This window comes from Dendropsophus ebraccatus, chromosome 9 (assembly GCF_027789765.1).
Source record: "Dendropsophus ebraccatus isolate aDenEbr1 chromosome 9, aDenEbr1.pat, whole genome shotgun sequence".
Taxonomy (NCBI): Eukaryota; Metazoa; Chordata; class Amphibia; order Anura; family Hylidae; genus Dendropsophus; species Dendropsophus ebraccatus.
The window spans coordinates 73,959,415-73,982,100 of NC_091462.1; the positions used below are offsets into that span (position 1 = coordinate 73,959,415).

The window sequence follows — 22,686 nt, forward strand, 5'->3', positions numbered from 1 at the left end:
AGGAGCGCACAGACAGCGTCCTGCAGCCTCTGTCAGTGATCTCTGGCTGCAGCTGATGGCTGCTATCAGGGGTCACACAGAGGCTACAGGACGCTCTGCTCCGGAGTGTGTAGCTTCCCCCTCCCCCTCCCTTCTGTACCATGTGATTTCCTCTCTCTTCCTGGTGTGGAGCTGTCGGGACGATAGAGGAGAGGGCTGCAGTGTAAGGAGCAGAACCTCCTGCTGCTGCTGCCATGGACAAGGACAACTACACCCAGCATGCTGTTAGAGGGGGTAAGTATACTGTACATGTAGTGTGTGTATAAATGTAGGTGTATAATGCATGGATGTAGTGTGTGTTACATGTCCTGTGTGTAGTGTGTGGACTGGATGGTTTGGATCTGTGTAATGTGTTTTCATGGATGTGTTAGTGTGTGTGTGTATATATATATATATATTAGTGTGTGTGTGTGTATATATATATATATTAGTGTGTGTGTATAAGAAGCACTGCTGACTCCAAGTGTTGAGGTGAATAGACTGTATATAGGAGCTGCAGCCATTCTCTGGTGACCACTGAGGCCGCTGATTGGCTGCAGCTCCTATGTATAGTTACATAGTTACATAGTTAATAGGTTGAAAAAAGACACATGTCCATCAAGTTCAACCAAGGAGGGGATGGATACAGGGAAGGGGGAGGGGCGATAGGTTCTATACATATGCATTTATATTATTTTGCTCTAAGAACTTGTCTAGGCCGGTTTTGAAGCCCTCTACTGTTTTTGCTGTGACCAGATCCTGTGGTAGACTGTTCCACAGATTCACAGTTCTCATGGTAAAGAAGGCTTGTCGCCTCCGGAGATTGAACCTTTTTTTCTCCAGGCGGAGGCAGTGCCCCCTTGTCCTTTGAGGGGGTTTTACCTGGAACATCTTTTCCCCATATTTCTTGTAGGGGCCATTTATATATTTAAATAAATTAATCATATCTCCCCTTAAACGTCTCTTCTCCAGACTAAACAAATGTAATTCTTTTAATCTCTCCTCATAACTAAGATGCTCCATTCCCCTTATTAGTTTAGTTGCCCGTCTTTGTACCCTCTCCAGCTCTAGAACATCCTTTTTATGAATCGGGTTCCAAAACTGGACGGCATACTCCAGATGGGGCCGCACCAAAGCTTTATAAAGCGGTAATATTATATCCCTGTCCCGTGAGTCCATGCCTGTTTTAATGCATGACAATATCCTGCTGGCCTTAGAAGCAGCTGACTGACATTGTGTGCTGTTCTGTAGTCTATTATCTACAAGTACACCCAGATCCTTCTCCATCAGCGACTCTCCCAGAGTAACTCCCCCCAGGACATATGATGCATGCGGGTTATTAGTACCCAGGTGCATAACTTTACATTTATCCACATTGAACCTCATTTGCCAAGTGGACGCCCAAACACTCAGTGTGTCTAAGTCATCCTGTAACATCTGCACATCCTCCATAGACTGTACTGTACTACAAAGCTTGGTGTCATCTGCAAAGATAGAAACATTGCTGTATCATGATGTCACTAAGGCAACACGGGGTATTTTATTGAGAAAAAAATAAGGTGGCGGTCACTGTATGGTGGTAATATTGGTCTGTATATAGAGTCATTATGTGGTGGTCAGTCTATGGTGGTAATATTGGTCTGTATATAGTGTGTATAGAGAGTTATTACCGCCATAGAGTGACCGCCACATAATGACTCTATATACACTATATACAGACCAATATTACTGCCATAGGCTGACCGCCACATAATGCATAATGACTCTATATACACACTATATAAAAACCATTATTACCGCCATAGTGTGACCGCCACATAATATTGGTCTGTATATAGTTTATATAGAGTCATTATGTGGTGATCACTCTATGGCAGTAATATTGGTCTGTATATAGTGTGTATAGTGTCATTATGCAGTGGTCAGTCTATGGCGGTAATATTGGTCTGTATATAGTGTATATAGAGTCATTATGTGGTGATCACTCTATGGCAGTAATATTGGTCTGTGTATAGTGTCATTATGTAGTGATCATTTTTCGGCAGTAATATTGGTCTGTATATAGTGTATATATAGTGTCATTATGCAGTGGTCAGTCTATGGCGGTAATATTGGTCTGTATATAGTGTATATATAGTGTCATTATGCAGTGGTCAGTCTATGGTGGTAAAATTGGTCTGTATATAGTGTATATAGAGTTATTTCCGCCATAGAGTGACCGCCACATAATGACTCTATATATACACTATATACAGACCAATATTACCGCCATACAGTGACCGCCACATAATGACTCTATATATACACTATATACAGACCAATATTACCGCCATAGTCTGACCGCTGCATAACGACTCTATATACACTATATACAGACCAATATTACCGCCATACAGTGACCGCCACATGATATTGGTCTGTATATAGTGTGTATATAGAGTCATTATGTGGTGATCACACTATGGTGGTAATATTGGTCTGTATATGGTGTATATATGGAGTCATTATGTGGTGGTCATGGTGTGTGCTGGTCTGTATATAGTGTCATTATGTGGCGGTCAGTCTATAGCGGTAATATTGGTCTGTATATAGTGTGTATATAGAGTCATTATGCAGTGGTCACTCTATGGCAGTAATATTGGTCTGTATATAGTGTCATTATGTGGCGGTCAGTCTATAGCGGTAATATTGGTCTGTATATAGTGTGTATATAGAGTCATTATGCAGTGGTCACTCTATGGCAGTAATATTGGTCTGTATATAGTGTATACAGAGTCATTATGCGGTGGTCAGTCTATGGCGGTAATATTGGTCTGTATATAGAGTTATTATGCGGTGGTCAGTCTATGGCGGTAATATTGGTCTGTATATCAGGGCTCCAGATGGCGACCAAAATGGTCGCCAATGCGACTGATATTTTGCAAATGGCGCCCAGATTTATTAATCTGGGCGCCATTTGCGACTGGCCCCGGCGGCGGCGCGCTGTCTCTTTTAAGTCCGGGTCCCCGGCTGATGCGCGGCTGCCGGGGGTGTCCCGTCCTATCCCCGGCAGCGCGGCGCATCAGTGAGCTGCCTGGGGCCCTGACTTCCGGCACAGGAAGCGCACGTCAGAGACGCTTCCTGTGTCAGAAGTCACAGCCCCGGCGTACAGAGAGCTCACTGATGCGCCGCGCTGCCGGGGATAGGACGGGACACCCCCGGCAGCCGCGCATCAGCCGGGGACAGCGTCCGAAGAAGAAGAGGATCGCCGGGGGAGCGGGTTGTCAGGTGAGTTTGTGTGTTTGTTTTTTTTAAATATTGCTTAGCATAGAGGAAAGGGGGGGGGGGGCATCTGTAATGGTGGAAGAGAAGGGCGGCATCTATAATGGGGGCAAGATAACAGGGGGGCATCTATAATGGGGGGAGAGGGGGGCATCTATAAGGGGGGAAAGAAAACAGGGGGGCATCTATAATGGGGGAGAGGGGGGCATCTATAAGGGGGGAAAGAGAAGGGGGGGCATCTATAAGGGGTCAAAGAACAGGGGGCATCTATAAGGGGGAAAGAGAACAGGGGGGCATCTATAATGGGGGGAGAGGGGGGCATCTATAAGGGGGGAAGAGAAGAGGGGGCATCTATAATGGGGGGAGAGGGGGGCATCTATAAGGGGGGAAGAGAAGAGGGGGCATCTATAATGGGGGGAGAGGGGGGCATCTATAAGGGGGGAAGAGAAGAGGGGGCATCGATAATGGGGGGAGAGGGGGGCATCTATAAGGGGGGGAGAAGAGGGGCCATCTTCAAGGGGGGGAGAGGGGAGCATCTATAAGGGGAGGGGGTATCTATAAGGGGGGGAGAAGAGGGGGCATCTATAATGGGGGGGAAGAGGGGGCATCTATAATGGGGGTAGAGGGGGTCATCTATAAGAGGGGGTCATCTATAATGGGGGGGAGGAGGGGGCATCTATAATGGGGGTAGAGGGGGTCATCTATAAGGGGAGGGGGCCATCTATAAGGGGAGGGGGCCATCTATAAGTGTAGGGCAAACTGGCTGCAGACACTGGGAGATAGATATATGCACAATTATTATTATCAGGGCCCCTCAGGTGTCTGTATTGTAGGGGGTCACTTGCATTAGTCACTAGGTGAGAGATATATCTATCTATATACACATCTTGTGGGGGGGTCACTATGGCTGCAGTCATAAGTCTAGCTCAGTATGTATAGACTGTTGCAAGCTTTTAAAGGGAACCTGTCACCCCCGGTGACAGGGTGACAGGCTCCCAACCCCCCGTTAGAACCCCCTATACTCACCTCATCGTGCCGGGTCCCGCTTCTGAAGATGGTCGGGTCACGGAGATCTCAGCCGCTGCAGCCCGGCGCGCACACTGAGAGATGAGTCCAACGCTCATAGAGAATGACGGAGCGCTGGACTCTCCTGTCATTCTCTGAGCGTTGGACTCATCTCTCAGCGCACGCCGGGCTGCAGCGGCTGAGATCTCCGTGACCCGACCATCTTCAGAAGCGGGACCCGGCGCGATGAGGTGAGCATAGGGGGCTCTAACGGGGGGTTGGGAGCCTGTCACCCCGGCACGGGGGTCGACAGGTTCCCTTTAAGTTCAAGTTCAGAAGAGTAAGCCTCATTAAAAGGCTAGCCAAGTGAGGCTGAAGTACTGAGTCAGACTGGATATGGTTGTCAGACTGTATATGGTTGTCAGACTGTATATGGTTGTCAGACTGTATGTGGTTGTCAGACTGTATGTGGTTGTCAGACTGGATGTGGTTGTCAGACTGGATATGGTTGTCAGACTGTATATGGTTGTCAGACTGTATATGGTTGTCAGACTGTATATGGTTGTCAAGTTGCAAGTTTCCATGTTGAACATTTTCAAACTAAGAAAAGAAAGGATCTAAAGGAGGAGGAGGCTGCCGCGGCCTCTGCACACAGTAAGTCCCATGTAACATAACATTAATTTTACATGGTTTAAAATGTTGGCGACCAAATATTCTATTTGGCGCCTAAATTTTTCAGGTTAGGAGCCAATGGCTCCCAGGTAAATTTTTTAGTCTGGAGCCCTGTATATAGAGTTATTATGCGGTGGTCAGTCTATGGCGGTAATATTGGTCTGTATATAGTGTTTATAGAGTTATTATGTGGTGGTCACTCTATGGCAGTAATATTGGTCTGTATATAGTGTATACAGAGTCATTATGTGGTGGTCAGTCTATAGTAGTAATATCGGTCTGTATATAGTGTATATAGAATCATTATGTGGCGTTCATGGTGTGGTGCTAATATTGGCGTGTATATAGTGTCATTATGGGGCAGTCACTTTATGGTGGTAATATTGGCCTATATATAGTATAGTTTTCTTCAATAACGGTATGGAGGTAATATTTGGTCCTGATATAGTGATTTTTTTATTTTATTTTTTAAAACAATGCATATAAATAGTTTTTGTGTTTACACCACTAGTGGCAGTCCCGGCATGTGGCGGCAGTCCCCGCATGTAACCTTCTGAATTGACTCAATGTGACTAAGGGTCCTAATATACAGAGCAAAAATTGTCCTAACCTGGCCGATATCGCTCTGTGTATATAGAGACAACTGTAATTAACTGATCATTGTCTTTTGGCAAGTGTAAAAATCATTGTCTGATGATTGTGCGTATAACATAATAAAGCTGTTACTTACCTGATCACGTTCCCCAGTGTCCTCAGGCTTTGTCTGTTTGTTACGGCCAGTGATTGGCTGAACGGCCTGTCACCTCAGAGAGAGGACCAGAAGTGAGAGCTGGGACTGGGGGATCCCACAGACAAGGCCTGAGGACACCGGGGAATGTGATCAGGTAGTATATATCTTCATTGTTCACTATATACAGCAAGGGCTGCACACACATCACTAATGAGAGATTTTATATATATATATATATATATATATATATATATATATATATATATATATATATATAATCTCATCTGGCCCTGTCCTCCCCATACACAGGAATGTTCGGCACAGCTGAGCGTTTCTGTGTTCTCTATAGGAGGGGTAAGCCATAGCCAGACAGATCTGATGACGGCTTGTCTCTCTGAGAACAAAGAGGTTGATGTTGATTTTCCATCAAGCCCAACCCCATATGTCCACTGATATCATGTCAGAGGACTGTACAAAGAGCCCCATTCACCTTACACTGATGGCCGAACCCACCACGAGCAGCAGGTACCACCAACAAGTGTATGGGAACCTTAAATTGCTGCTACAATATTTCAGCATTTGGTGCCCCACCTTTAACTTTGCCCAGGGCCACATTTAGTCTAAAACCGGCCCTGTTTATAAACATTTAGAAAAATTTTCAGTGGGGCTTACACCATGGTTAAAAGTGTGTCAGGAACCTTTTGGAGACTGTAGAAATTGTTAGAAAAAAATTAAATTTTTTCATCCTGTTCAACACCAGGATCTTGATGAATCAGTTTTTTATACAATGCAAGTCTATGGTAGCATGATGCTATAGGGTAAGCATCCTGATTGACATTTAAAGTATTCCTGTTGTTTGCTAAGAATAGGTTCCCAGTGCGTTTTTCCATCTGTGTCACTAGAGTGTTTTATCATTTTGAGCCACTTTTGTAATAAAAGGTAGGCTAACGCTATGTTCGCACAATGTCTTTTTTTACATTACAGATCAGAAATTATTTAGTGCGTTTAACATGGAATAAAGTTTAATACTTGTCCAGAATACTTTATAGATACTGAGCATAAAGTATCAAAATTCATTGTTTGAAATAACTGTATAAGAAATCACAGACCATGGACCATAAATTTAGAACAATATAGGAGATGTGTTTTGGGATTGAATATAGTAGTGTCTGAATAAGTGAGCAAAGCTATTAGACTATGTCACAATAAGCTACGTGCTTTGTTGTGCATACTGTGATTACCATATGGGAAGATAAAGAGATAGGCCTCCATATCAGGCACTATGGATCCCTGACATCTTTCTTTTTTGTTTCAGAGATAAGAGTAAGGGTGTAGCACACTAGTGACCAATAGCAGAGTGTCTGCTTTTTGTTGACCAAGTCCAGTTCCCTTTAAAAAGACATGACAAGTTCTATGCATTAGGGACTGTCCAGTTCATCTGCACTGACCTGAACCAACCATGACTTTCTCCGCTGCTGAGAAGGCTGCCATCACCTCCATTGCGGCCAAGATTGCAGGCCATGCTAATGAAATTGGAGCAGAGGCTCTGGAAAGGTAATGCACACCTCTCTATTATTTCTATATGTCTAATAAATGTAAGGCCATGTTCACACAACGCAAGTAAAGTATTAATCATGGCCGTTGTTGACAATTTGCAACACGGTCGTGATAAATACATAACTGACATTGTGCTGCAGCTGAGGGAATCCATAGTATACACGCCGGCTATCTATCTATCCATGTATTTTTTAAAAAATACTTTATAGTGACTACATCTTTGATTTCCCTGTAGGCTGTTCCTGAGCTTCCCTCAGACCAAGACCTACTTCAGCCACTTAAACCTGAGCCATGGCTCCAGTGATCTCAGCACCCATGGAGGGAAGATTGTGAATGCCGTTGTCAATGCTGCCCAGCACCTGGATAACCTCGATGGTGCCCTGTCCACCCTCAGTGACCTGCACGCCCAGAAGCTCAGGGTTGACCCTGGAAACTTTAGAGTAAGTCATTCATTCAAAATACATAAAGGAAGATTTATAAAAAAAGTAAAAGTAATGTCTTTTTCTAGAAGATCTGAAATACTGCAATGTTCACACAGGAAAATAATGCCGAAATACAACCATAATTTTTCAATGTAATAATGTGCTATATTGAAGTCAATGGGAAATTGCCCGGAGTGCACTCCCTGTATAGAATAACAGCCGTAATTAAGTATTTCTGTAAAAATAATGAACATGCCCTTTATTTACAATCTGCTTTCGCACAATATGGCTGTTTCTTTTCACTCATTCACAGTCATAGTTTGCTTTTATTTTACTGTGTGTGAACATAGCACAAGTCTGGCCATGTAATTTTTGTTTCAACATGCAGGGGCAGGGGGGAACATAAAAAAACACCCCCCTGCACAAATCACCTCTCCCCATCCCACTTCAGTGTTGCATTGCTGATCTGGGACCCCGCTGATCTCTGGGATCTCCACCAGAGCCAGCATGATTACCCGGTTGATGGACTGACCACTCAGCCAATCAGTGACTGGATTGGGATGCTGCTGCAGTCACTGATTGGCTAAGCGTCTAGTCCATCAGGCTGGACAGGTATTTTTCCCTGAGTTTTCTGATGGTGTCCTGTAGCCAGTCACATAGCGGATTGAGGACACAGGTAGAGTAAGTAAAAATTGGTTGTTATGTTCACCCATGTCCCTGCTGCCTATAAGATTTCAGCCAGGGCCGGACTTCTCCTTTAAAGCTTGTAAACATATTTGTTATAGATAAGTTTTTGTGTAAAAGACTTATTATAGCAAATTGCATTTTCTGAGCTATTACTTTATTACCATGGGTCTGTAGTAAATAAATAATCCTATATTCACTATGATGAGACAGGTAACAGTTATGTAATCACTATTCATTTGATGGTATGATTCCTAATGCTACTCTGTTTCTCTTGTAGCTGCTGTCCCACTCCATCCAGGTGACTCTGGCTGTCCACTTCCCCGGTGACTTCAACGCTGTCGCTCAGGCTGCCTGGGACAAGTTCCTGTCTGCTGTCTCCTCCGTCCTGGTGTCCAAGTACAGATAAACTGGGCTCAGTGTGATAACTGGTTGTTAACGTGACTTAACCAGTTCAATAAAATGTATTCAAACATTTGTGACTCTGTGTTGATTACTACATACATGACAAAGAAGAAGAATTATTTATATCAATACATATATCACACAGGTGGGTTAGTTTGGGGACAGGTAATTATCTCCAGGGTCTGGTCTGGGGTCTGTATTTATTTAGGGGGTCTGGTTCTGTATTTGTTTAGGGAGTATTAATTAAATGGTCTAGTTTGGGGGTTTGTATTTCTTTAAGAGGTCTAGTCTGGGATCGATATATATATATCAAATGGTAAGGTATTTTATTGGTTGGCCTGGCTCAAGCTTTGTTTTAGGGTTATTTTTTGGATTTCTTTAAGGGGTATAGTCTGGGTTCTATACATATTTGTATTGGATAAAGAGGTCTGGGGTTTGAATTAAACAAGGGGTTTTAGTTTGGGGTCTGTTAATTTAGGTCTCGGGTCCCTATATATAACCCCTAGACGACCCTTGGCGTAACTGTACGTCCAGCGGTCGCATAGGGAACTTAAGAGCAGGGGCGCACGGCGGCCCAGCTCTGAAATGCTGCGGTCCCGGGTGCTGCATGTAGCCCAGGCCGCGGCTATTAGCGGGCACGGTCCGCCGTAATGGCGCTGATCCCGGCTCAACACTCGAAAGCAATCAAGTGCCGATCTCATTGATCTATGCAGTATAACTATACTGCATAGATCTCAATGAGAGATCAGTGTACTTATACTAGAAGTCACCCAGGGGGGCTTCTAGTATAAGTGTAAAAAAATAAAGTGTTATTATTTATCAAAACCCCCCCATCCCCTAATAAAAGTTTGAATCACCCCCCTTTTCCCATGTTATAAATAAAAATAAATAAACATGTTTGGTATCGGCGCGTGCGTAATTGCCCAAAATATTAATTAATCACATTCCTGATCTTGCATGGTAAACGGCGTAAGCGCAAAAAAATCCCAAAGTGCAAAATTCCACATTTTTGGTTGCATCAAATCCAGAAAAATTGTAATAAAAAGTGATCAAAAATTGGCATATGCGCAATCAAGGTACCACTAGAAAGAACACATTATGGCACAAAAAATGACACCTCACACAGCCCCATAGACCAAAGGATAAAAGCGCTATAAGCATGGGAATAGAGCGATTTTAAGGAACATATTTTTGTTAACAATGGTTTGAATTTTTTACAAGCTATCAAACACAATAAAAGTTATACATGTTACATATCGTTGTAATCGTAACAACTTAAGGAACATATATAACAAGTCAATTTTACCCCATGGCGAATGGCGTAAAAACAAATACCACCCAAATAAAAAGTGCAGGTTTTTTTTCAATTTCACCACATATTTATTTTTTTTCCTGCTTTTGCAGTGTACTTTATGGAAAAATTCAGCCTGTCTTTGCAATGTAAAATTAGTGGCGCAAAAAAAAAGGGCTCATGTGGGTTTCTAGGTGAAAAAATGCAACTCGGAAGTGTGAAATTGCAAATTAGCCCGGTCCTCTAAGGGTTAAAGGGACTAGTCTGGGGTCTGTATTTCTTTAGGGGTCAGACCAGGCATCTGTATTTGTTTAGTCTGGTCAGAAGTGTACTGGGTACCATATTGTAATTTAGTGGGCACCACTAGAGACAATGGGGGAGATTTATCAAAGGGTGTAAAATTTAGACTGGTGCAGACTGCCCACAGCAACCAATCACAGCTCAGCTTTCCTTTCAGCACCGCCTAAAGCTGAGCTGTGATTGGTTGCTGTGGGTAGTTTGCACCAGTCTAAATTTTACACCCTTTGATAAATCTCCCCCAATGTCTTATGAGACATGTCTTATGAGAGCTCCCTTAGAAATGACAACATGCAGGTATCAGCAGTTAAAGGGGTAGTGCGTCGCTAAAAAATTATTCACAGAATAACACACATTACAAAGTTATACAACTTTGTAATGTATGTTATGTCTGTGAATCGCCCCCTTCCCGTGTCCCACCAGCCCCGCCCGTGTACCCGGAAGTGTGATGTGCATTATACATTACCTGAGCCGTGTCGAGAGCCGTCCGCCATTTTGTGCCAAACGTCATCTTCGGCCGGCCGAATCACTGCCGCCGCCCCCCCTCCGCCACGTCACAACTGTGCTCAGCCGCTATTGGCTGAGCACAGTTATGCTTAGCCAATCGCGGCTGAGCAGCTGATGACGCGGCACATTTGGCACAAAATGGCGGACGGCCTTCGACACGGATCAGGTAATGTATAATGCACATCACACTTCCGGGTACACGGGTGGGGGTGGTGAGACACGGGAAGGGGGCGATTCACAGACATAACATACATTACAAAGTTGTATAACTTTGTAATGTGTGTTATTCTGTGAATAATTTTTTAGCGACGCACTACCCCTTTAATGTTAGTTTAAGGGGATTGTTTTGTATTAACAATTGGACTTGGACCTGTGTTTCTATATGGTGTCTTCTCGTTGTGTATATATATATATATAATGGGTCTGATTTGGGGTTAGTATTTATTTAGGGAGTTTGGTTCTCGGTTTTTTAGGGATCTGGTTTGGAGGTCAGTGTATATTTAGGAGATGTGACATGGGGTCTTTATTTAGTTTGTGGGTATTTCAGTGTTCTGTGTTCTGCACAGACCTTTCTATTGTTGCACCAATCTCTAGTTAAGCAACATGACTGTGCTTATTTTAGCATTCAGCAGGGCACAGTGGAAAATCGTCAAGAAGATATATTAATTTTACAGTACAGTATTGCACGATAACGATCTAATTCGAACGATAATCGGACGTGTAAACGCAGCGAACGATCAAATGACGAGCTAGAAATCGTTCATTTTGATCTTTTTACATGTTCTTAAATCGTCGTTCGTCGTTCACAAAAAATTCACTGATCGTTCCGTGTAAACAGTCATTCACCGATTTAACCTATGTGCGAGATAGGCTTAAGCGTTTGCAAAACAATCGCAAAACTATTATTCCGTACGATATATATTTCCGTCTAAACGCTGATCGTTATAAAAAAAAATCGTTACTTCGAAATCGTTCATCGTTCGATCGGGCAAATTATCGCTCCTTGTAAACCCAGCATAAGAATGACCAATGAACAGCTAAATAGACAATTTTATAATCAGGTATTGGAACACAAAAGAATAATGGTCTAGAATGTTACTTATACCTTGTATAGCGTACATATTGGTAATATTATCCTTGTTGTAATTGGCTTTATTTTTAGTAAGAATATGGTGTTATATAGATTTGGTCTATAACAGTATAATCCTAAAATGTATGTGATGATATGTGTGACTTGTATACTGGCATTTGGTAACTATATGACTGTTATACAGAGCAAGACAAGCTGCTGAAAAAATTCTTCAGTCTATCCTCCCTTGTGTAAACTATACATATGGTGTCGTTGAAGGGCACACTTTGTGAGAAGCCAAACTATAGCACAGTTAATTTGCTACTGCTGAGCCCACTCTATTGGTACTCACTTAACATAGTTGTCCCTTATATAGTTTTTGCACACAAGGATAGTGGGCAAATCACAGTGTTCATATCACATTTCGGTATCTCTTGCAAATATCCCTTTGATTTTTCTATTATTTTCTAACAAATTTAAAGCAGGAGTCTGGGTATTTCTAAAATGAGGCAGCTGGCCGGGGGAAATTGATTACAAGTAGTAACTCCCTGCCTGCAGTAAGCGGCGGGACCGGCCTTGGGAGGCAGGGGGCTGGAAGGTATTTTTCCCCAGGTTGTGATGACGTTGTGATGGCCAATAAGTGACTGAAGCGGCGTTCCATCCCATTCACTGACTAGCTTAGCAGCCAGTCCATCAGCCACGTTGTGACGTGAGATCCCAGAGCCCAGCAGGGGTTAAGAGGCCGGTGTAATAGGCCAGAGTATACCCCCAGTCCAGACTATACCCGGGGTTAAAATGGCCTAGGCTAGATTATACCCCAGGTATATTTTGGCCTAGGCTATTTTATACCCCGGGGTATATTTCGGCCTAGGCCAATTCATACGCCCTCAGGCCATTTTATACCCCCATGAAATCAGTAGCATTGAGTGATATACACAAGAATTACTTAATTTTTCAACATTTTATTGGGGATTCGGCTTCGTCTGCTGAGTTAAGTGAGAAGCTGACTGATGAAAATCTTAAAAATCTAAACACATTGGAGGAGATTTATCAAACATGGCGTAAAGTTAAACTGGCTCAGTTGCCCCTAGCAACCAATTCATCTTTCATTTTACAAAGAGTCTGTGAGGAATGAAAGGTGGAATCTGATTGGTTGCCTTCCCCATAGGTACCATTCACACTGAGCAAGAACGTCAAAATTCCGCAGCAGAGCGTTCCACCGCGGAATCCTGCCGTTCTCAGTGTCTCACTGTGAGTGAAGGAGAGGGCGCACGAGTGTCCGCTCCCTCCCCTCTCCGCTCAAAGAAATGACATGTCATTTCTGTGAGCGGAGAGTGTCGGCAGCGAAGAAAAGCGCGCCCTCTTCTTCACTCAAAGCAGCACACTGAGCGTGGCGGGATTCCGCGATGAAAAAAAACCAGACTGCAAATACGCATAAATTGTGCAATAGATTTTCAAGGCACTTGCGTCTAATGATGATTTTTTTGCGCAACATTGCGCAGTTATGGGACAATGACACCTACTGTCATTTCCATGTAAGCACTGTACTGTATTTCTCAACAAGAGGAAGCAGCTGTGTGTCTGAGTATGATAAAAAAAAACCTGCACACTTTTCAACAAATTAGAGATAAAGTGAGAAAACCAGTGAAGTGATAACATTATGACCTGGAGGGAGGTATTCTGGCCTAGGCTATGTTAGACCCCCTGGTATAGAATATATCCCCTGGGTTATACTGTAGCCAGGGTCAGAATTGAGAAAACCAGTGGTCTAAGCAAGACTGTCCCCAGGTTTATAGTACGGCCTAGGCTATATTACCCCCCTGGGTATGAAAATATATACCCTGGTGTATACTGTTGCCTTGCCAGGGGTGAGAAAACCAGTGAAGTAATAACATTATGACCTGGAGAGATACAACCCCAGGTGTAGGGTTTTACAACCCCAGGTGTAGGGTTTATCCCCCGGGGTATACTGTGGCCTGGTTCGACATTAGATGGATATATTCTGGCCTGGATTGGTATATTCTGGTCTAAGCTATGTTACACCCCGGGGTATAGTTTGATCTAGGCTATATTACACACCGGGTAGAGTTTGGCCTAGGCTACTTTATACCCTGGGGTATACTCTGGCCTAGGCTACTTTATACCCCGGGGTATACTCTGGCCTAGGCTACTTTATACCCCCGGGGTATACTCTGGCCTAGGCTATTTTAAACCCAGGGGTATACTCTGGCTTAGGCTACTTTATACCCCCGGGGTATACTCTGGCCTAGGCTATTTTAAACCCAGGGGTATACTCTGGCCTAGGCTATTTTATACCCGGGGGTATATTCTGGCCTGGAGGGGTATAGTTTGGCCTAGGCTATTTTATACCCCGGGGTATACTCTGGCCTAGGCCATTTTATACCATGGAGTATACTTTGGCCTAGGCCATTTTATACCCGGGTATAATCTGGACGGGGGTTAATCTGGCCTGCTACACCAGTCCCCCGCCTCACTCCTGGATTTAACCGCGGGCATGCAGAGAGGAAAGTTCCTACTTATAATCAATTTCCAGCCTGCCGACCGCTGCATTTGTGAAATCGCTAGAAAAAATTTCAGTGGGGCTTACACCATGGTTAAAAGTGTGTCAGGAACCTTTTGGAGACTGTAGAAATTGTTGGAAAATTTTACATTTTTTCATCCTGTTCAACACCAGGATCTTGATGAATCAGTTTTTTATACAATGCAAGTCTATGGTAGCATGATGCTATAGGGTAAGTATCCTGATTGACATTTAAAGTATTCCTGCTGTTTGCTAAGGTTCCCAGTGCGTTTTTCCATCTGTGTCACTAGAGTGTTTTATCATTTTGAGCCACTTTTGTAATAAAAGGTAGGCTAACGCTATGTTCGCACAATGTCTTTTTTTACATTACAGATCAGAAATCATTTAGTGCGTTAAACATGGAATAAAGCTTAATACTTGTCCAGAATACTTTATAGATACTGAGCATAAAGTATCAAAATTCATTGTTTGAAATCAGAAATCACAGACCATGGACCATAAATTTAGAACAATATAGGAGATGTGTTTTGGGATTGAATATAGTAGTGTCTGAATAAGTGAGCAAAGCTATTAGACTATGTCACAATAAGCTACGTGCTTTGTTGTGCATACTGTGGTTACCATATGGGAAGATAAAGAGATAGGCCTCCATATCAGGCAGTATGGATCCCTGACATCTTTCTTTTTTGTTTCAGAGATAAGAGTAAGGGTGTAGCACACTAGTGACCAATCGCAGAGTGTCTGCCTTTTGTTGACCAAGTCCAGTTCCCTTTAAAAGGATATGACAAGTGCTATGCATTAGGGACTGTCCAGTTCATCTTCACTGACCTGAACCAACCATGACTTTCTCCGCTGCTGAGCAGGCTGCCATCACCTCCATTGCGGCCAAGATTGCAGGCCATGCTAATGAAATTGGAGCAGAGGCTCTGGAAAGGTAATGCAGACCTCTCTTTATTATTTCTATATATCTAATAAATGTAAGTCCATGTTCACACAATGCAAGTAAAGTATTAATCATGGCCGTTGTTGACGATTTGCAACACGGCCGTACTAAATACATAACTGACATTGTGCTGCAGCTGAGGGAATCCATAGTATACACTCCAGCTGGAATTGCTAGCGGCCATGCAAAATCTGACATGTCAGTTTTCTGCGGCCGCTATTCATTGAATAGCGGCTGCAGAGAACCTGTCGGTTCACACAATGGTGCGTGTGGATCTGGTTGCCTAAACGTTTGCCTAAAAGTGTTACATTTTCTTGCGACAATTTACATTATTATTATTGTTGTTGTTGTTGTTATTATTATTATCACCATCTATCTATCTATCTATCTATCTATCTATCTATCTATCTATCTCCTATCTATCTATCTATCTATCTATCTATCTATCTATCTATCTATCTATCTATCCATGTATTTTTTTAATATATTTTATAGTGACTACATCTTTGATTTTCCTACAGGCTGTTCCTGAGCTTCCCTCAGACCAAGACCTACTTCAGCCACTTAAACCTGAGCCATGGCTCCAGTGATCTCAGCACCCATGGAGGGAAGATTGTGAATGCCGTTGTCAATGCTGCCCAGCACCTGGATAACCTCGATGGTGCCCTGTCCACCCTCAGTGACCTGCACGCCCAGAAGCTCAGGGTTGACCCCGGAAACTTTAGAGTAAGTCATTCATTCAAAATACATAAAGGAAGATTTATAAAAAGTAAAAAAGTAAAAGTAATGTCTTTTTCTAGAAGATCTGGAATACTGCAATGTTTACACAGGAAAATAATGCCGAAATACAACCATAATTATTCAATGTAATAATGTGCTATATTGAAGTCAACGGGAAGTCTCCCTGTATAGAATAACAGCCGTAATTAAGTATTTCTGTAAAGTAATAAACATGCCCTTTATTTACAAACTGCTTTTGCACAATATGGCCATTTCGTTTCACACATTTAAAGTCATATTTTGCTTTTATTTTATTTATTTATCCCCATCCCACTTCAGTGTTGCCTCGCTGATCTCCGGGATCTCCACTATAGCCAGTGTGACAACGTGGTTGATGGACTGACCGCTCAGCCAATTAGTGACTGGATTGGGATGCTGCTGCAGTCACTGATTGGCTAAGCGGCCAGTCCATCAGGCGGGACAGGTATTTTTCCCTGAGTCTTCTGGTGGGGGTCACATAGCGGATTGAGGACACAGGTAGAGTAAGTAAAACTTGGTTGTTATGTTCACCCATGTCCCTGCTGCCTTTCAGATTTCAGCCAGGGCCGGACTTCTCCTTTAAAGCTTGTAAACATATTTGTTATAGATAATAAGTTTTTGTGTAAAAGACTTATTATAGCAAATCTCTCTATTATAGCATTCTCTGAGCTATTACTTTATTACCATGGGTCATCAGTTAATAAATAATCCTATATTCACTATGATGAGACAGGTAACAGTTATGTAATTACTATTCATTTGATGGTATGATTCCTAATGCTACTCTGTTTCTCTTGTAGCTGCTGTCCCACTCCATCCAGGTGACTCTGGCTGTCCACTTCTCCAGTGACTTCAACGCTGTCGCTCAGGCTGCCTGGGACAAGTTCCTATCTGCTGTCTCCTCCGTCCTGGTGTCCAAGTACAGATAAACTGGGCTCAGTGTGATAACTGGTTGTTAACATAACTTAATAAAATGTATTCAATCATTTGTGACTCTGTGTTGATTACTACATACATGGCAAAGAAGGAGAATCGTTTATATCAATACATATATCACTCAGGTGGGTTAGTTTGGGGGCAGGTAATTATCTCCAGGTCTGGTCTGGGGTCTGTATTTATTTAGGGGGTCTGGTTCTGTATTTGTTTATTTATTATTAATTAAAGGGTCTAGTTTGGGGGTTTGTATGGGGGTATGTATGTGTAAGAGGTCTAGTCTGGGGACCATATATTTAACCCTTAGAGGACCTGGCCAATTTAATTTTTTGCATTTTTGCTTAAAAGGCCATAGCACTTGCAATTTTCCACCTAACCCACATAAGCCCTTATTTTTTGCACCACTAATTGTACTTTGCAATTACATGCTGAATTTTTTCATAAAGTACACTGCAAAAGCAGAAAAAAATTAAATTGAAAAAAAAAAAATATATATATATATATATATATGTGGAGGGTTTTTGTTTTTACACCATTCGTTTTACTTCTTTTATTTTATGTGATGGCTTGAAAAAAATTCAAACCATTGTTAACAAATATATGTTCCTTAACCCCTTCAAGACCAAGCCTTTTTGCACCTAAAAGACCAGGCTCATTTTTCAAAATCTGACCTGTCTCACTTTATGCGCTTATAGCTCAGTGATGCTTTAACGTATGGTAGCAATTCTGAGATTGTTTTTTTTTCACATATGGCACTTTATATTAGTAGCAAAATTTGGTCAGTACTTTGTGTGTCTTTTGTGAAAAACATCAAAATATCATGAAAAATTAGAAAAATTTGCATTTTATGAACTTTGAAATTCTCTGCTTCTAAAAAAAGAAAGTCGTATCACATAAATTAGTTACTAAGTCACATTACCAATAAGTCCTCTTTATTCTGGCTTCATTTCATAAACATATTTTACTTTTTTAGCGTGTTACGGGGCTTAGAAATTTATCAGCAAATTACCACCTTTTTGTGAAAGTTTCCAAAACTGATTTTTTTTAGGGACCAGTTCTTTTTTTAAAGGGAACCCCCGTGCCGGAGTGACAGGCTCCCGACCCCCCGTTAGAGCCCCCTATACTTACCTAATCCTGCCGGGTCCCGCTTCTGGAGGTGGTCGGGTGATGAAGATCTCAGCCGCTGCAGCCTGGCGCGCGCGCTGAGAGATGAGTCCAACGCTCATAGAGAATGACGGAGAGCTGGACTCTACTGTCATTCTCTATGGGTGTTGGACTCATCTCTCAGTGCGCGCACCGGGCTGCAGCGGCTGAGATATTCATCACCCGACCACCTCCAGAAGCGGGACCCGGCGGGATAAGGTAAGTATAGAGGGTTCTAACGGGGGGACGGGAGCCTGTCACCCCGGCACGAGGGTTGACAGGTTCCCTTTAAGTTGATTTAGGAGGCTTGTATACTGGAAACCCCCATAAGTGACCCCATTTTGGAAACTACACACCATAAAGAATTAATCTAGGTGTATAATGAGCATTTTAACCCTACAGGGGCTGGAGGAAAGTATTCACCATTAGGCAGTAAAAAAATTAAAAAAAATTAATTTTCCAATAATATATACGTTTAGATTAACGTTTCTCATTTTCAAAAGGAACATGAGAGAAAAAGCACCCCAAAATTTGTAACGCAGGTTCTCTTGAGTGCTACAGTACCCCATATGTGGGCGTTAACCACTGTAAGGGCACACAGCAGGGCTCAGAAGGAAGGGAGCGCCAATTAGCTTTTCCATTGCAGATTTTGCTGAAGAAGTTTACGAGCGCCGAGTGCATTTGCAGTGCCCTTGTAGTGTCAGCAGAGAGAAAAAACCACATAAGTCACCCCATTTTGGAAAGTACACCCCTCAAAGAATTCATCTTGGTGTAGGATGAGCATTTTGACCCCACAGGTGTTAGAGGAAAGTATTCAAAATTAGACATTAAAAATGAAAAACTCTAATTTTTCCAATAATATGTTCGTTTAGTTTGAAATTACTCAATTTCACGAGGAACAAGAGAAAAAAAGTACCCCAAAATTTGTAACGCATGTTCTCCTGAGTGAAAAAGTACCTCATATGTGGGCATAAACCACTGCATGGGCACACAGCGGGGCTCAGAAGGAAAGGAGCGCCAATTAGCTTTTTCAATGCAGATTTTGCTGAAGAAGTTTACGAGCGCCGAGTGCATTTGCAGTGCCCTTGTAGTGTCAGCAGAGAGAAAAAAACACATAAGTCACTCCATTTTGGAAAGTACACCCCTCAAAGAATTCATCTTGGTGTAGGATGAGCATTTTGACCCCACAGGTATTAGAGGAAAGTATTCAAAAGTAGACAGTAAAAATGAAAAACTCAAATTTTTCCAATAATATGTTCCTTTAGTTTGAAATTTCTCAATTTCACGAGGAACAAGAGAAAAAAAGTACCGCAAAATTTGTAACGCAGGTTCTCCTGAGTGAAAAGGTACCTCATATGTCGGTATAAACCACTGTATGGGCACACAGCAGGGCTCAGAAGGAAAGGAGCGCCAATTAGCTTTTTCCGTGCAGATTTTTCTGAAGAAGTTTCTGAGCGCCAGGTGCGTTTGCAGAGCCCCTGTAATGTCCACGGAATAGAACCCCACCCAAAAGTCACCCCATTTTGGAAAGTACACCCCTCAAAGAATTCATCTTGGGGTAGGATGAGCATTTTGGCCCCACAGGTATTAGAGGAAAGTATTCAAAATTGGCCAGTAAAAATGAAAAACTTGAATTTTTCCAATAATATGTTGGTTTAGTTTGAAATTTCAAAATTTCACAAGGAACAGGAGAAAAGATATACCCCAAAATCTATAACGCAGGTTCTCCTGAGTACAACGGTACCCCATATGTGGGCATAAACCACTGTATGGGCACACAGCAGGGCTCAGAAAGGAAGGAGCGCCAATTTGCTGGAGCAAAACCGCAGCTAGTAATAGTTATTTGAATAGCGCAGTTACTAAAATAAAATTTAAAAAAAATGAGATTACAGGTAATGTGGGGTGGTTACGGACAGTCTGGGGTGGTTCCGGGTAATCTGGAGGTGGTTACGGGCAGTCTGAGGTGGTTCCGGGTAATCTGGGGTGGTTACGGCTGGTTTCGGCAACCTGGGGTGGTTAGAGGCAACCTGGGGTGGTTAGAGGCAACCTGGGGTGGTAATGGGCAACATGGGGTGGATACGGACAACCTGCTTTGGTTACAGACAATCTAGGGTGGTTACAGGCAACCTGCTGTGGTTACGGGCAACGTGGGGTGGTTACAGACAATCTAGGGTGGTTACGGACAATCTGGGGTGGTTACAGACAATTTGGGGTGGTTACAGACATCTGGGGTGGTTACAGCCAACCTGCTGTGGTTACGGATAAACTGAAGTGCTAATAGGTAATCTGAGGTGGGTACCTGTAATCTGGCGTAGTTACTGGCAATCTGGAGGGGGTCACTGGCAATTTGGGGTGGTTAGAGGCAAGGTGCAGTGGTCAGAGGCAAGGTGCGGTGGTCAGAGGCAAGGTGGGGTGGTCAGAGGCTAGGTGCGGTGGTCAGAGGCGACGTGCGGTGGTCAGAGGCAAGGTGCGGTGGTCAGAGGCGACGTGCGGTGGTCAGAGGCAACCTGCGGTGGTTGCATGCAATCTGGGAGGTTACATGTAATCTGGCATGATTATGGGCAACCTGGGTGGTTATGCGCAACCTGTGGTGGTTACGGCAACCTGGAGGGGTTACAGACAATCTAGAATTGTTACGGATAGACTGAAGTGCTTATAGGTAATCTGGGGTGGGTACATGTAATTTGGGGTGGTTACAGGCAATCTGGGGTGATTACGGACAATCTGGAGGGGGTCACTGGCAACGTGTGGTGAGTATGGGCAATGTGCGGTGGTTACGGGCAAGGTGCGGTGGTCAGAGGTAAGGTGCGGTGGTCAGAGGCAAGGTGTGGTGGTCAGAGGCGATGTGCGGTGGTCAGAGGCAATTTGTGGTGGTTGCGTGCAATCTGGGGGCTTACATGTAATCTGGCATGATTACGGGCAACCTGGGGTGGTTATGCGCAACCTGCGGTGGTTACGGGCAACCTGGAGGGGTTACAGACAATCTAGAATTGTTACGGATAGACTGAAGTGCTTATAGGTAATCTGGGGTGGGTACATGTAATTTGGGGTGGTTACAGGCAATCTGGGGTGATTACGGACAATCTGGAGGGGGTCACTGGCAACGTGTGGTGAGTATGGGCAATGTGCGGTGGTTACGGGCAAGGTGCGGTGGTCAGAGGCAAGGTGCGGTGGTCAGAGGTAAGGTGCGGTGGTCAGAGGCAAGGTGCGGTGGTCAGAGGCGATGTGCGGTGGTCAGAGGCAACTTGTGGTGGTTGCGTGCAATCTGGGGGCTTACATGTAATCTGGCATGATTACGGGCAACCTGGGGTGGTTATGCGCAACCTGCGGTGGTTACGGGCAACCTGGAGGGGTTACAGACAATCTAGAATTGTTACGGATAGACTGAAGTGCTTATAGGTAATCTGGGGTGGGTACATGTAATTTGGGGTGGTTACAGGCAATCTGGGGTGATTACGGATAATCTGGACGGGGTCACTGGCAACGTGCGGTGGTTACGGGTAATCTGGGGGGGGTAGGGGTAATTTGGGAGTAAACTGCAATTATTACTATAATAAAAAGTGTGTGTTTTATTTTTTGTATGTTTGTCACTTTTTGTACTTTATACATTCATTTTCACTGTATTACTATGATTACTGTAATATTTTCTATCACAGTAATCATAGTTTAGTGACAGAGACCAAATTGTCACTTTAAATTTTCAGAGTTGGCTGGTTGTGGAGCGTATGCGCACTTCATAACCAGCCAGGACGTCGAGGAGGAAGGAGCTCCCAAGATCAGGTGAGTATATGGGGTAGGGGGGGAGGGTGACTGGGGGACAGGGGGTGGGGGGCGACTTGGGGGTGGGGGCACAGCACTTTTTATCCCCTGTCACCAATCATTCATGGTGACAGGGGATAAAAAGTGCCGGGGAGCACATGGCACAAGCGATCAGCGGTATATAGTATATACCGCTGATCGCTTGTATCAGGACCCCACAGGGGGGTCCCCGATCACTGCCCCATGCTCTCCGCTACCTCCGGTGGCGGAGAGCATGGGGCTTTCATTAATTTTTATGTTAAATCACTGTGAACAGACATTAGTCTGTTCACAGTGATGGCGGCGGCCATCTTGGATCTGATGGCCGCCGCGGGGAGGGGGGGTTAGTGATCGGGGCACTAGGGGGACTGATCTGGGGTCTGATTTTACCTATTTCATCTCCCCCCACCTTAGATTCACGGTGGGGGAGATGAAATACAGCGGCGGCATCGGCCCATTAGTGACCGCCATATCGGCGGTCACTAAGGGGTTAATGGGGGGTCAGCTGCGGGATCGCAGCTGATTCTCATTATCTCCGGTGCTGGACCCACGAGAGCGGGATCGCTATCTCTGCAGCGATCCCGCTCTCAACCTTAACCCCGTCAGTAACAGGAACGTATATATACATTCCTACTGCACGGGGTATGTGC

The 22,686-nt window shown here is 43.7% G+C and overlaps 2 protein-coding genes across 3 annotated transcripts; both read left to right on the forward strand.

The window, feature by feature from the left end:
- The first annotated feature begins 177 nt into the window (after positions 1-177).
- On the forward strand, positions 178-8,813 carry LOC138802193 (hemoglobin subunit alpha-5-like). Of its 2 annotated transcripts, none has more exons than XM_069985380.1 (4): positions 178-273; positions 7,002-7,240; positions 7,479-7,683; positions 8,630-8,813. In XM_069985380.1, the coding sequence occupies exons 2-4, from the start codon at positions 7,146-7,148 to the stop codon at positions 8,756-8,758; spliced, it is 429 nt and encodes a 142-aa protein (XP_069841481.1). In that variant the 5' UTR covers positions 178-273; positions 7,002-7,145; the 3' UTR covers positions 8,759-8,813. The 2 variants fall into 2 exon arrangements, with proteins under 2 accessions (XP_069841481.1, XP_069841482.1); XM_069985381.1 differs by having other exon boundaries at positions 7,109-7,240.
- Positions 8,814-12,284: 3,471 nt separating this feature from the next.
- Positions 12,285-17,091, forward strand: LOC138802194 (hemoglobin subunit alpha-5-like). Its single transcript, XM_069985382.1, has 4 exons — positions 12,285-12,516; positions 15,156-15,394; positions 15,925-16,129; positions 16,963-17,091. The coding sequence occupies exons 2-4, from the start codon at positions 15,300-15,302 to the stop codon at positions 17,089-17,091; spliced, it is 429 nt and encodes a 142-aa protein (XP_069841483.1). The 5' UTR covers positions 12,285-12,516; positions 15,156-15,299.
- The last annotated feature ends 5,595 nt before the right edge of the window (positions 17,092-22,686 follow it).

Coding starts and splice junctions, on each gene's coding strand:
- LOC138802193 (XM_069985380.1), top strand. CDS start 7,146: ATGACTTTCTCCGCTGCTGAGAAGGCTGCCATCACCTCCATTGCGGCC. Junction 7,241..7,478: donor GGAGCAGAGGCTCTGGAAAG/GTAATGCACACC, acceptor ATTTCCCTGTAG/GCTGTTCCTGAGCTTCCCTC. Junction 7,684..8,629: donor TTGACCCTGGAAACTTTAGA/GTAAGTCATTCA, acceptor TTTCTCTTGTAG/CTGCTGTCCCACTCCATCCA.
- LOC138802194 (XM_069985382.1), top strand. CDS start 15,300: ATGACTTTCTCCGCTGCTGAGCAGGCTGCCATCACCTCCATTGCGGCC. Junction 15,395..15,924: donor GGAGCAGAGGCTCTGGAAAG/GTAATGCAGACC, acceptor ATTTTCCTACAG/GCTGTTCCTGAGCTTCCCTC. Junction 16,130..16,962: donor TTGACCCCGGAAACTTTAGA/GTAAGTCATTCA, acceptor TTTCTCTTGTAG/CTGCTGTCCCACTCCATCCA.